The sequence below is a fragment of the Atractosteus spatula genome, chromosome 3 (genome assembly GCF_055471065.1).
Source record: "Atractosteus spatula isolate fAtrSpa1 chromosome 3, fAtrSpa1.hap1, whole genome shotgun sequence".
Lineage (NCBI taxonomy): Eukaryota > Metazoa > Chordata > Actinopteri > Semionotiformes > Lepisosteidae > Atractosteus > Atractosteus spatula.
The window spans coordinates 71,036,617-71,051,209 of NC_142708.1; the positions used below are offsets into that span (position 1 = coordinate 71,036,617).

The window sequence follows — 14,593 nt, forward strand, 5'->3', positions numbered from 1 at the left end:
GGCAGGGTACACCCTGGGCTGGACGTCAGTCCCTCACAGGGGACACACACACTCACACCAGGGCAGCTCTTCCCAGAGGCCAAATAACCTGCCAGCATTTCTCTGGCCTGTGAGAGAACGCCCCATGCAAACTCCACACATATGGCACCCCAGGAACTGAACTGCGAGGCAGTAATGATAACCGCTCCTCTAGGGAGGCTCATTTTCATAAAGGCATTACAATTGATGTTGTAGAGTGATGCAGAGAAGGGCGACTGGTTAAGACAGAGACGTGTTTTCCCAGTGCAAGATCCGTAAATTAACTTGAACTGTCAGGGCTCAGTCTGCAGACAGAGCCAATGAAGAAAACCAGAAAGGCCCTGGCTCACAGTGAGGCAGAGGGCACGTCCGTGATGAATGATGAACCTGACCCCAGCAGCCATATCGCTCCGCAACTCACAACTGGTAACCCACTGGAGCTCAGCAGGTGTGAGCCTGGTCAGTACCTGGAGGGGAGACCTCCTGGGAAAAACTAAGGTTGCTGCTGGAAGAGGTGTTAGTGGGGCCAGCAGGGGGTGCTCACCCTGTGGTCTGTGTGGGTCCTAATGCCCCAGTATAGTGACGGGGACACTATACTGTAAACAGGCGCCGTCCTTGGGATGAGAAACCAAGGTCCTGACTCTCTGTGGTCATTAAAAATCCCAGGGTGTTTCTCGAAAAGAGTAGGGGTGTAACCCCGGCATCCTGGCCAAATTTCCCCCTGGCCTTTACCAGTCATGGCCTCCTAATAATCCCCATCTCTGAACTGGCTTCATTTCTCTGCTCTCCTCCCCACTGATAGCTGATGTGTGGTGAGCGTTCTGGGGCACTATGGCTGCTGTCGCATCATCCAGGTGGGGCTGCACATTGGTGGAGGTGGGTTACATTACCTGTAAAGCGCTTTGAGTGGAGTGTCCAGAAAAGTCCTATATAAGTGTAAGCTATTATTATTATTATTATTATAATATTATATTATTATAGTATAATATTATATTTTGTAATGCACTCAGAAATAACATTTAAAGTGCTGACATTGGGGTGGCACGGTGGCTAGCGTTGCTGCCACACAGTGCTGGGGCCCCAGGTTCAATTCTGGACCTGGGGTACTATCTGTGTGGAGTTTGCATGGTCTCCTGTGTTCATGGCTTGGCCCTGGTGTGTGTTCTGTCCTAGGTGTGCCTATTGCTTGCTGGGATAGGCTACAGCCCCCTTGGGGAAGATGTATGTTACTGTATATTTAAACAGACATCCATTCCCTAACCGAGTCATTAGGGTCCTGTAGTCCTGTATGTTCCCTGTTTTTTTTTCCCCAGTATTCAGGCCTACTGTGCAAAGATGAATTAATCTGGGTCCCTTTATCCTTCATTTCAAACTTTAATGAAAACCAGAGAAAATCGGGTCAATTTGAAGGAAGCGGTTTCTTTGAAAATACCACCCCAGCTGAGCTGTTGTACCTTTCTGACTTTGTCTGACATCCGACAGATTACATTGTTGTTTTTTCCTGTTTAATAGCCTTGTTTAATTTCCTTGTTTAAAAATGAAGCAAGGGGAAAGAGAAGATATGTTCTTCAACCATTGTCGAACCACAGTGGTACGTGGTGTCAGTGCTTTTAGAAACGTGAGATTTTAAACATACAAAGACAGCTTCTCGATGTTTTCATCTCATTTGCTTTGTGCTGTCGGAAGTGCCAAGCGCAGTGGACTGGGGAGTCTCGAGTGTCTCTGCACTTCTGTCTCGGTCCTGAACCACACAACTACTGTGGGCGCTTTCATTTCAAGTCGTTTTGCTGTTGTGGTTCTGCTCGTCACTGTAGAGTCTCTTTTTCAGATCCGTCTGTTGCTGTAAATGGTCTCACCCAGTCAGGTACACAGGATATGTACTGTATGTCACGGAGAACACAGTTCTTCAGTCTGTAGGCGGGCGATTTGAAAGAGCGCGGATCTCTTTCTTACTTCTTCAGTCACCTGAAGAAGGCTCCACGGCCGAAACGTTGTGTTCTCTTTCTTCTTTTTTTCAGCAGGGAATAAACCTCTTACTTGTTCCTTTGCAGCCTACGCATGCTGACGCAGCTCCCCACCTGAACTACTCTCTTTCTTACTTAATGCACAAGAAGAAAAACATCCAAAACCTTGCTTCCCGGCAATCGAAAGGACAAGTGCTTTTTATATCGGAAATTTGACATAATAAACTGGCTATATTTTTATAAGTAATCGTATGATTGTCTGCCTTTATAATGAACTATACACAATCAGTCTCGTCATCGCTCACGTCTTTTCCTTCAATTTTATATAGGATAATCCTAAAAATGTAACCTTTGTTTTCTCCAAAAGTACAGTTTTAAAAAGTGTTTGCCATTGCGTGTTTGTCAGGAAAGCCTTTCGAGTCCGTGGGCTTCGGTGCAGCGTGCGTGGGAAATGACGTCACCGCGCTCGGTTTTACTGTAAACTTCCTCTCTGGCGGGTAGGCGTGTCTTGCGTGCGCGGTGATTGGTCGGCAGAGGGGTTGGGGATTCCCCCAGATTCAGAAAGAAAAACAGTAATTTTCCAGACTCGAGAGCGAGCAATCTGGTTCAAAGAGAAACTGAAAACAACGGATTTTCTGCGCAAGGGGACCGCTGAACCCCGAAAAATGAAGAGCGAGCCCAGCGAGGGGGGCAGCTAGAAAAAGCACTCTCACCGATCCGCGGTTCCGAGCTGCTCGAAACCTTAAAAGGCGATCTGTCACGCTAGCTCCCCTGCCAAGCTCTCGCTTCTTTCCCTCTCGCAACCCCTTTTGATTCTCCCTAATGGCTGATCTGCAGCAGCAGCAGCCCGAACCCCGGCCGCCCGGGTCGGGCAAGGCCCGTGCACAGCGCCCACAGTGTGGGGTCGGCTTCGGCGGCAAGTCCGTGGGGCTGGATGTCGAGGCAGAGGACTGGTGCGACAGCGGGCTGGATTCGTTCAGCTGCTCCACGCTGGGTTCCGAACCCGACCCGATGGGCGCTTGGAAGACGGCACCAGCCAGCACCAGCCTGGGGCCGGCCCGGGACCCGCAGGACTCTGGTGGGCCCACCTGCCCGGACCCCCAGACATCCGACACCTGTGTGTCTCTGGGTGGAGACAGGTTGGACTCGGCGCTGGGGGACTCCATCACGGACGAGCTCCTGGGCAGCCTCTCCGAGGGGATCGGTACGCTCGGTCTGGGCGATACTGGAGGGGGACCCGTCGGTCCCGGCGGCCGAGCCCAGGAGCTGCTGGTGACGGAGGAGCTGTTCAACACGCTCACTTTCGTCTCGGAGGACGGGGACACGTGAGTGGCGCACCTTCGCTGCAGAAATCGTTTTTAAAAGCCTTTCGAGTCTCCCTCCTGCTGGGGATCTGACTCCGTGCTCTGCCTTGAGCTGAAATGTGGGGTAAAACGCGCCTGCGTGTAATGACCGTGTATTAGGGACCTGAGGTGTGGGGGTTCTCGGGGGTCACCCGCTCGCCTTGCTGCGGTTTCCCAGGGGCGAGGATGATGGCTCGCACGTGTGAGGTGGTGTCCAGTGTTAGTGGCCTTCATGTCCAGTCGGCTAGTGCGAACTCTTGTTACCTCTTCTCCCTCCTCTGTCAGTGCTCTACACCTGGCGCTGATCCACGAGCACTGGGCCTTCCTGCAGTACCTGCTGAGCGTGGTGTCTCTGGACCCAGCCTGGACCCAGTACCTGGACACACAGAACCACCTGGGCCAGGTAACTACCCCGCACGCGTGCACATTGGGCTCACAGGTGTTGCAGTATGTTGTGTTGCTGTGGTCTGTTCACCCTGGGCAGTGGGACTGGGCAGTGTGTATTAAGTAGTCTCTTAACACTGCAGTGTCCAGTCAGTGTGTCTGTATGAACCCCTCTCTCTCAGCACAGTGTTAATGTACTGGAGTGTCCGGTGTGTCTGTATGAACCCCTCTCTCTCAGTGCAGTGTTAATGTACCGGAGTGTCCAGTCAGTGTGTCTGTATGAACCCCTCTCTCTCAGTGCACTGTTAATGTACCGGAGTGTCCAGTCAGTGTGTCTGTATGAACCCCTCTCTCTCAGTGCAGTGTTAATGTACCGGAGTGTCCAGTCAGTGTGTCTGTATGAACCCCTCTCTCTCAGTGCAGTGCTAATGTACTGGAGTGTCCAGTCAGTGTGTCTGTATGAACCCCTCTCTCTCAGTGCAGTGTTAATGTACTGGAGTGTCCAGTCAGTGTGTCTGTATGAACCCCTCTCTCTCAGCACAGTGTTAATGTACTGGAGTGTCCGGTGTGTCTGTATGAACCCCTCTCTCTCAGTGCAGTGTTAATGTACTGGAGTGTCCAGTCAGTGTGTCTGTATGAACCCCTCTCTCTCAGTGCAGTGCTTATGTACTGGAGTGTCCAGTCAGTGTGTCTGTATGAACCCCTCTCTCTCAGTGCAGTGTTAATGTACTGGAGTGTCCAGTCAGTGTGTCTGTATTAACCCCTCTCTCTCAGTGCAGTGTTAATGTACTGGAGTGTCCAGTCAGTGTATCTGTATTAACCCCCCTCTCTCTCAGTGCAGTGTTAATGTACTGGAGTGTCCAGTCAGTGTGTCTGTATGAACCCCTCTCTCTCAGTCCAGTGTTAATGTACTGGAGTGTCTAGTGTGTCTGTATGAACCCCTCTCTCTCAGTGCAGTGTTAATGTACTGGAGTGTCCAGTGTGTCTGTATGAACCCCTCTCTCTCAGTGCAGTGTTAATGTACTGGAGTGTCCAGTCAGTGTGTCTGTATTAACCCCTCTCTCTCAGTGCAGTGTTAATGTACTGGAGTGTCCAGTCAGTGTGTCTGTATGAACCCCTCTCTCTCAGTGCAGTGTTAATGTACTGGAGTGTCCAGTCAGTGTGTCTGTATGAACCCCTCTCTCTCAGTGCAGTGTTAATGTACCGGAGTGTCCAGTCAGTGTGTCTGTATTAACCCCTCTCTCTCAGTGCAGTGTTAATGTACCGGAGTGTCCAGTCAGTGTGTCTGTATGAACCCCTCTCTCTCATTGCAGTGTTAATGTACTGGAGTGTCCAGTCAGTGTGTCTGTATGAACCCCTCTCTCTCAGTGCAGTGTTAATGTACTGGAGTGTCCAGTCAGTGTGTCTGTATGAACCCCTCTCTCTCAGTCCAGTGTTAATGTACTGGAGTGTCTAGTGTGTCTGTATGAACCCCTCTCTCTCAGTGCAGTGTTAATGTACTGGAGTGTCCAGTGTGTCTGTATGAACCCCTCTCTCTCAGTGCAGTGTTAATGTACTGGAGTGTCCAGTCAGTGTCTCTGTATGAACCCCTCTCTCTCAGTGCAGTGTTAATGTACTGGAGTGTCCAGTCAGTGTGTCTGTATGAACCCCTCTCTCTCTCAGTGCAGTGTTAATGTACTGGAGTGTCCAGTCAGTGTGTCTGTATGAACCCCTCTCTCTCAGTGCAGTGTTAATGTACTGGAGTGTCCAGTCAGTGTGTCTGTATGAACCCCTCTCTCTCAGTGCAGTGTTAATGTACTGGAGTGTCCAGTCAGTGTGTCTGTATGAACCCCTCTCTCTCAGTGCAGTGTTAATGTACTGGAGTGTCCAGTCAGTGTGTCTGTATGAACCCCTCTCTCTCAGTGCAGTGTTAATGTACTGGAGTGTCCAGTCAGTGTGTCTGTATGAACCCCTCTCTCTCAGTGCAGTGTTAATGTACTGGAGTGTCCAGTCAGTGTGTCTGTATGAACCCCTCTCTCTCAGTGCAGTGTTAATGTACTGGAGTGTCCAGTGTGTCTGTATGAACCCCTCTCTCTCAGTGCAGTGTTAATGTACTGGAGTGTCCAGTCAGTGTGTCTGTATGAACCCCTCTCTCTCAGTCCAGTGTTAATGTACTGGAGTGTCCAGTCAGTGTGTCTGTATGAACCCCTCTCTCTCAGTGCAGTGTTAATGTACTGGAGTGTCCAGTGTGTCTGTATGAACCCCTCTCTCTCAGTGCAGTGTTAATGTACTGGAGTGTCCAGTCAGTGTGTCTGTATGAACCCCTCTCTCTCAGTCCAGTGTTAATGTACTGGAGTGTCCAGTCAGTGTGTCTGTATGAACCCCTCTCTCTCAGTGCAGTGTTAATGTACTGGAGTGTCCAGTCAGTGTATCTGTATTAACCCCCCTCTCTCTCAGTGTAGTGTTAATGTACTGGAGTGTCCAGTCAGTGTGTCTGTATGAACCCCTCTCTCTCAGTCCAGTGTTAATGTACTGGAGTGTCCAGTCAGTGTGTCTGTATGAACCCCTCTCTCTCAGTGCAGTGTTAATGTACTGGAGTGTCCAGTCAGTGTGTCTGTATGAACCCCTCTCTCTCAGTGCAGTGTTAATATACTGGAGTGTCCAGTCAGTGTGTCTGTATGAACCCCTCTCTCTCTCAGTGCAGTGTTAATGTACTGGAGTGTCCAGTGTGTCTGTATGAACCCCTCTCTCTCAGTGCAGTGTTAATGTACCGGAGTGTCCAGTCAGTGTGTCTGTATGAACCCCTCTCTCTCAGTGCAGTGTTAATGTACTGGAGTGTCCAGTCAGTGTGTCTGTATGAACCCCTCTCTCTCAGTGCAGTGTTAATGTACTGGAGTGTCCAGTCAGTGTGTCTGTATGAACCCCTCTCTCTCAGTGCAGTGTTAATGTACTGGAGTGTCCAGTCAGTGTGTCTGTATGAACCCCTCTCTCTCAGTGCAGTGTTAATGTACTGGAGTGTCCAGTCAGTGTGTCTGTATGAACCCCTCTCTCTCAGTGCAGTGTTAATGTACTGGAGTGTCCAGTCAGTGTGTCTGTATGAACCACTCTGTTTACGCTGGCACAGATATTCTGTAACGAGAGAACAAGAGGAAGTGTCCCAGATTATTTTTGTCGGTGGTGCCCCAGAATGCACCCTCTGGTGTTCTCAAGGAATGAGCTCATGTTCCAGTCCAGCCGGGGCGTGTCAGTGTAAACACACCGCTGTCACGTTCAGTAGAGCTGGAGGAAATTCCCAGGGAGAGCTGCCTGCCTGCCTCCCGGCAACGCTGGCATGTTCCCGCACTTCTTCCTGACATTGGAGCTGGAGGAGGAAGCACGCGCAGCCAGACCGATACCCCGAATCCCCTGGGCTGGGGCTTCCTTGCCACATCAGGTGATGGTGTCATGTCGATGACAGTGGCGGCACGTCTGGTGCCACACGTCAGCCTGCCTTTAGATTGGATAGCGCACGTTCCCAGGCTGTGCTCAGTACTGGCGCGGGACAGGACGTGCTGGAGTCCGAGCAAGTGTCCATTCGGAGGAAGTCTCTTCCTGTAGTTAAAGAGGAACCGCAGCCCCAGTCTCTCAGGAAGGCTGGAAGTATCGCTAAGGGTACCAGTCACCCTGGCTTCTCTCCCCATCCCTCTGGGAAGCGTTACAGGAGCACGAAGGCACGAACTTCCAGATTCAGAGGCAGTTTCTTCCCGCAAGCTGTCAGATTACTGAACTCTACCCCTACCACTGGCGCACGCTGATGGGGCTTTTTCTCATACTGCTTGTCTGACTTTTTTTTTTTTAATTGTATGTTATTTAACTCGTTGTTGTTGCTGCTGCTGTTCTGCGTTTATGTTTCTGGTGATTGTCTTTGTATCGGCGCATACATGCCAATAAGCATTTCGTTGCATCCGTGCATACGACAGAGAGACTGAACCGGACTTCTCAGACCGGTTCTTAAATCTCGGGAACAAAATAAATCCGTCGACGTCGAGGAAAGAAGCGAAAGTGCTGTGAGCTGCCGTGTTGACGCGACTTGCACTCGAGGTCCCCCGAATCGCGCCGCGTCATAGCCCTTCCTGCTCACTAGTCTCCACCTTGACTAATGTACCGTGATGGACGAGTGAACAAACACAGGTTGGGCAGCAGACAGCCTGCTCGTGCGCAGTGTCCTAGAGCTGCCCACGTCACTGGAAGTTTTGTTGCCTCGTTCTGAATTGCAGAACAAGGTGCTGCTCATGGCTGGAAATTCCGTCAATTATGTGATGCAAATTCGAGGTTTTACGAGTTACTGTGTACATTTGACTGTTTGAAATGTCCTCATCGGTGCTGATTCTTTCTCACCCTGAAATAAAAAGATAGCGCTGCAGTCTGCTTTAACGGTCTGTTCTTTGCAGTGTTTGGATCGTCCTCTTCGCCTGTTTGCTTGTGTTGATGTGCTGTAGTGCCCCCTCTATCTTTTTCAGTGTCCGTTACTGTGCTCCAGTGCCTGCTCATCATTCTCTCAGTGCAGTGGAAGTGTGCTGTGGGAGTGGAAGTGTGTGCGCACTGGCCACCCTTGTCTTGCAGGGATGTGTTACCAGTGCTCTGTGCAGCATCTGTAAGCGCCCCCGTGTCCCTCTTTCAGACGGCCCTGCACATCGCTGTCATCGTGAACCAGCCGGAGTGCGTGCGCGGCCTGCTCTGCGTGGGGGCCAGCCCAGACCTGCAGGAGCGCAGCGGAAACACCGCGCTGCACATCGCGTGCCGGGAGGGCCTGCGGGAGTGCGTGCGGGAGCTCGTCTCGCACAGTCTCAGCCGGGCGCCGCTGCACACCACCAACTACGCAGGCGAGTCCGCCGCCCGCGGCCTGCTCGCGGGCTCTCCGGCCCGAACGCCTTGCGCCCCCCCGCGGCCGCCGGTCGGGGAGGGGGTTCCTGAACGGGTTGTGATTGTGATTCCAGGGGTGACCCCGCTCCACATCGCCGTGCAGAAGGTGGACGAGGAGGCGGTCCGGCTGCTCCTGGACGCGGGGGCTGACGCGAACCGGCGGGTGAGACACCGATTCCTCTTTCCGCGTTAACCATCGGCTCCACTATGCAGAACGATTTCTGCTTTTGCAATTACACACCAGGCTTACTTTGTAAAAGCTGGATTTAAAAAAAAAAATGAAATGGGCTCATTCTCCCCCCTTAATGGTTTTGGAAAGAATTTTGCTTGTTGTCAGAAAAGGGCTGGAGTGGAGTTCCGGTGCCACAGATGTCGTGTCTGCCCGTGCTCAGCACAGAGAGCGCGGGATCTGTTGAGAACAGCAGGTGGTGGCTTCTGCACTACAGCCTGCTGTGGTGAAACTGGCCTGGCCCAGGCTGCTGAGCAGCAGGGCTCTGACCGGTGCCCTTGGCTGTGCCCGTTGTTTCAGGACCTGAGCTCGGGCCGCACTGCTCTGCACTGGGCGGTGGAGAGTCAGAGCGCCCCCCTGGTCCGGCTGCTTCTGAGCCGGGGGGCCGCCGTGGACGCCCCCTCCTACGCCGGGCACACGCCGCTCTACTGCGCCCTCCACAGGCCCAGCGAGGCGGTGCGCTCACTGCTGAGGGAAGAAGGGGCCGTCGAGCCACTGGAGGAGGATGAGGAGGAGGACGACGAGGAGGAGGACGACGAGGAGGAGGAAGATGAGTTGGAGAGAAAAGAGGTGAGAGAGAATGAGGAAGAGTGGGACACTATCAATTCGTCTAACTTAAAATAACTTTGTGATGTCTGTATGTGGAACATTTCATAGCCTCGCGGTAGACCTGTTTAAATAGGCCAGGTCTGTAGGCATGGCAAGTCATTGACCAGAACTGGAATTTGACAGCTGTCCTGTAACAGTATGAGCAATGCTGCTCTTTCAAACAGTTCCCACAGTGTCCTGGGGGTACTTGAGCTCGGACAGTAAGTACTGGCACTGGCCATCTCCATCTGACCCATCTGTCTCCATTTACCGAGACACATCTTCACCTTCACAGGCGGCGTTAAGTTGCTATATTGGACAGATCCTCAATTCCAGTCCTCTGGATCAGGATTTCAGCAGACTTTCTCTGAGTAGAAATAATAATAATATTCTAACACTTATAGTGCTTTGCTGGTAATGGGGACTCTCCTCCACCGCCACCAGTGTGCAGCCTCACCTGGATGAGGCACCAGTACGCTCCCCACACACCAGCTCTCAGTGGGAGGAGAGCAGAGTGATGAAGCCAGTTCAGAGATGGGGATTATTAGGAGGCCATGATTGGTAAAGTCCAGGGGGAAATTTGGCCAGGACACTGGGGTTACACCCCTACTCTTTTCTAGAAACACCCTGGGATTTTTAATGACCTCAGAGGACCTCAGTTTTATGTCTGATCCGAAGGCCTTTTTACAGTACAGTGTCCACACAGGCCTGACGAGAAGGGGGGTCGGGGCGGGTGCGTGACCCCAGGGCCTGTGGGTCTCTGAAGCGGCCCGGCCTCAGCCTGTCTTGGTATTATGAACAACATTAGTGCGTTGCAGATTATCCAATATCTGACGTTTTGGAACGGCTTTCCCTTCGGCGAGTAACTCGATTATTTACTTCCTTTTGACATTTAAAACCGATTTTCAAACAATGCAGGGGCCCAGAAAGGGACCCTGTGTCCCCCTCACTATACTGGGGCATTAGGACCCACTCAGACCGCAGGGTGAGCACCCCCTGCTGGCCCCACTAACACCTCTTCCAGCAGCAGCCTCAGCTTTCCCAGGCTCACACCTGCCGAGCTTCGTGAGTTGTACGGTGATATAGCTGCTGCTGCTAACTCTCCCTCTCTCCCTCTCTCCCTCTCTCCCTCTCTCCCTCTCTCTCTCTGTGTGTTTAGGAGGAGTTTGATGACTTGGTCATCAACGGCCATCGTGTGCTGTAATCGTGAAGGTCCCTACGGAGACGAGCCCCCAAATCCCATGTCTGCAGACTCATTCCGGTCCTTCCTCCCATGGGCTTGGCTAGCTGTGTGGCCGTCGTGTGCAGACGCCTGTGCGGGTGACTGTGTGTGCGCGTGGTGTCGTGCTGTCGAGGGCGGCAGAGCATCACCTTTCCAGGGGCTGAGCTCCAGGAAGCCGATCGGACCTCAGCCGTGTGAGGAAAGGCGATGTCGTCGCACCCCTCTCCTTATTGTCTTAATACTGCTGCGGTCTGGGAAAGATCGCGGGTCCCTCCGTCTCCCGCCACCGTCAGAGAGTCTCCCGAGCTCCCGCAGACAGCAGTGGCTTGCAGCGCCCTACAGGCTCGCTGTCGTCATCATTATGGCACGCAGGCTGCTGCAGCTGGGCCGGCCAGTGGGAGCGCTTTGTAACCTAGCGCTGTCATTATTTTTTTCAATTTGGATGTTTCAAGCATATCCTGCGTGAACAAGTTAAGGTTTCCCCTTGCGTGTGTCCCCTGTACATAACCAGGGTTCCACCCTCCCCGTGGCTCGGTGGGGGGGACAGCCTACGCAGTCATGCTGGCCTGGGGCTCGGCCCAGACGGGCTCCTTCACTGACAGGCGGCTGAGGCAGCTGCTGTTCTGTTGCTAATCTTCCCCAGCTGGTTTCGCGGCAGTCTGTGCCCTGCCGAGTAACCAGTTGAGTACCGATCGCCCAGGACTGTAACAATAAAGGATACCTGTAGTGAGATTAATTTGTAATGATTCCTAGAGGAAAGTGTGTGTGTGTGTGAGAGACCAAAAACATGTGCTGCAGTTTCCTGTCTCTGTTAAGGGAAGTGAGGACGTGCCGCTGTTAACAGTTGTGTCACGGGAGACACAAAGTCACTGTTTGACACGCAGTCTGGTACCCAGGGACTCAGTCTGGCACTTGGCAGCATATCACAGGATGGCGCAGGTACTGGGTGTACTGGGTGGGTACTGGGTGCACTGGTACTGGGTGTTACGGATGCTTAGTGTTCTGCACTCGGGACTGGAAGGCTGGGGGTTCAAATCCCAGATGAAACACTTCACCCAGTTAAACACCCAGCTGTATGAATGTGTGCAGGCGTTAGTCGCTTTAGCTTTTTAATAATATGACATTTTAAGCGAACACTGGTAATGCCGTGAACTCTTCAGGCCAAGGGGTAAGGGGTGGGCACGCGGGGGTGGCGGCACCCCACTGCCTTTTTTGTGTTTGTGAAGGAAATGAGCCAAAAACATGAAAAATAACCGCATGCGTGAGCTCTTTCCCTTTCTGGCTAAAGGTGCCCTTTAAGATTCCTTTAAGATATCGAGAGGATTGGTATGTCCGGGTAAATATGGGACTTCTGATTACGTGACGCGAGTTGGAAACTCCCGGTGCTGTGCGGGTGTGTCACGCAGGTGTGGGGCCCTGTTGTTCCTGGCCCCCACGGCCCCGTGCCCCACAGGGTGGCGCCAGAGTGCCGCGGGCCCGCTGCGTTACCATACCGGAACCCTGGGCGCACTAGTGCCGCACCGCAGCTGCGCCGGACTCGGAAAGTGCTGGTCCCCACTAACCCCCACCCACCCTGCTCACGTCCCGGGGGCTCAGACAGAGCTGGTCCGGGCTGGCGCTGGGGCACGCCGACGTGGTCAGAGCCCAGCCGTCACTTTCCTCTGCGCAGGCCGTTGTGTGCTCTTCTACATTGTGTTTTGTTCAAGTAAAGCTCGGTGTGTTTCTAAAGATCCACACGTTTCTTTTTCCTGGGGGGGGGGGGGGGAGTTTTCCCGGCTGCGCTCTTGCCAGCTTTCATTCAGAATCGCGTAGCAGCTCGAGGCGGGACGCGCGGGGTCTCTTTCTGGGTGCGCAGGAGGAGAAGGAGGGCGCCGTCGTGACTTCAGACACGGGGAGAGGGGGAGGGAGGGAGCTGCGGGTGGAAGGAGGGAGATGGGGTCAGAGAGAGCCGGAAAGAACCAGGTGGAGGATTTGGAGAGAGCGAGATTGAGACGAGCAGGGGACTGAACGACGGTGAGATGTAAGTTCACAAGGCATCATGGGAAGAGTATTTGCATGTTACCCCACGCAATTTAAGTGCTTGATGTGACGGTTACCTTAAAAATAAAAACACTTTAATGCACATGAATATGTTTTCGCTTTCTCTTTTGAAGTCAAGTGTATTTTTCATTCAGGTATCCGTGCGGTGGCTGTTTGCACTGAGTAGGAATTTAACAAGCCGGCCAGAGTAGCTGCACCAGTCTTACTGGGAGAGGAAAAAAACCATGAAACGTGTTCTTTCACCAGCCCAGCTCGTCTCTGTGTGCGTGCCCTCCCTCCTGAGATGAGACTCTGCTCATCCCCGGGCTCTCTCGGTGCTGAAATCGCACAACGGCGCCTCTCGTGGTCGGCCTCTGGACCGGCACGAAAATGTGGCGACTCTTCTTGTAAAAAAAAACAAATCACACAAGATTGGCCGGTGGCACACATTCGGCGGTGTGTGAAAACCAGATGTGGGTTCAGGATTCTACAGGCAGTATTTCATGAGTCTAATTTCTTGCATAAGCAGCCAGAGATCAGTCAGCCTAATTGATTCGGACAGGCCAGCTGGAACCAGAGCCAGTGCTTCAGGGCAGGACTGAGAGGCCCTGGTGCTTCATGGGAGTGTGTTAATCATGTCTGCGTGAGCAGGTTCACTGCTGCTGGACTGCACGGTGCTCCGGGCAGGCCGGCTCGCTGTAGAGCATTAACACAAAGCAGTAGCTTTCTGCGTTCAGCCCTCCCAGAATGAAGAGGCCAAGTCAGCAGTGCTTCCTTTACAGCGGTCTGTTTCTGCTGGTCAGCAAGGCTGGTCACCTGGCCCTCCCCAGGGTTCGTAACAGACTCGGCGACGTGACCCCACCTCAGACCTGCAGCTCCTGGCTCACAGAGTTCACCCTGCGCTCCAGGCAGGCGTCTCTGAAAGAGGGTTTGTTTCGTGTTTTTGAATTGAAAAGTCTGAAACTGCAGCTGTGCTGTATGTGTTGTAAACTGATGTCGACTTCACAGACACGGTCCAGTCCTGGTCCTGGAGGTTTCCATTCCACCCCGGAGGCTCGTTAACTTGATCTGGATCAGCTGTTCGGACCTGGAGCTCAAATCCCCTCACCCCTCGGACAGTGTTTGCGCGACAGGTCTGTGCGGTAAGACTGGGTCCTGCACAGCCGAATGTGTGAGATTTTATACAAAACAAATGTCACACTAGAGATGTTAATGATGTAACACATGGGACACATAGAAAACCTAAAGAATCACAATCCATTAAATGAAATCCACCCCCCACCACTGGCCAAAATATTAGGACCGCTCCCTGAAAAGCATGCTGGGGCCTCTGTGCAGCAGGAGCGGCTGGGAGGGGATGTGGGTGTGATTCTTGAACACCTGCAACCCAGCCCCATCCTTTTCTTCTCCCCTGTGGTGTCTGTGGTTGGCTGTGGTCTCCGAGATTTAACTGTTCCTTCCCGACACTGTGGGCTGGACTGGGCGTTCCTAATACATTGGCTGGTCTGCCTTTTCCCACTTCAGGAAATGTAGTAATAATAATAAGAATTGCTTACACTTCTATACCTCTTTTCTGGACACTCCGCTCAAAGCTCTTTACAGGTAATGGGGATCCCCTCCACCACCACCAGTGTGCAGCCCCACCTGGATGCCCCACACACCAGCTCTCAGTGGGGAGGAGAGCAGAGTGATAAAGCCAGTTCAGAGGGGGGGATTATTAGGAGGCCATGACTGGTAAAGTCCAGGGGGAAATTTGGCCAGGACACCGGGGTAACACCCCAACTCTTTTCGAGAAACACCCTGGGATTTTTAATGTCTTTTCCGAAGGACGGCACCTTTTTTACAGTATAATGTCCTCATCACTAAACTGGGGCATTAGGACCCACACAGACCGCAGGGTGAGCGCCCCCTACTGGTCATACTAACACCTCTTCCAGCAGCAGCC

The 14,593-nt window shown here is 52.7% G+C and overlaps 1 protein-coding gene across 1 annotated transcript; it reads left to right on the forward strand.

The window, feature by feature from the left end:
- The first annotated feature begins 2,511 nt into the window (after positions 1-2,511).
- Positions 2,512-12,751, forward strand: nfkbib (nuclear factor of kappa light polypeptide gene enhancer in B-cells inhibitor, beta). Its single transcript, XM_088911011.1, has 6 exons — positions 2,512-3,307; positions 3,611-3,728; positions 8,349-8,550; positions 8,665-8,753; positions 9,120-9,389; positions 10,567-12,751. The coding sequence occupies exons 1-6, from the start codon at positions 2,805-2,807 to the stop codon at positions 10,609-10,611; spliced, it is 1,227 nt and encodes a 408-aa protein (XP_088767137.1). The 5' UTR covers positions 2,512-2,804; the 3' UTR covers positions 10,612-12,751.
- The last annotated feature ends 1,842 nt before the right edge of the window (positions 12,752-14,593 follow it).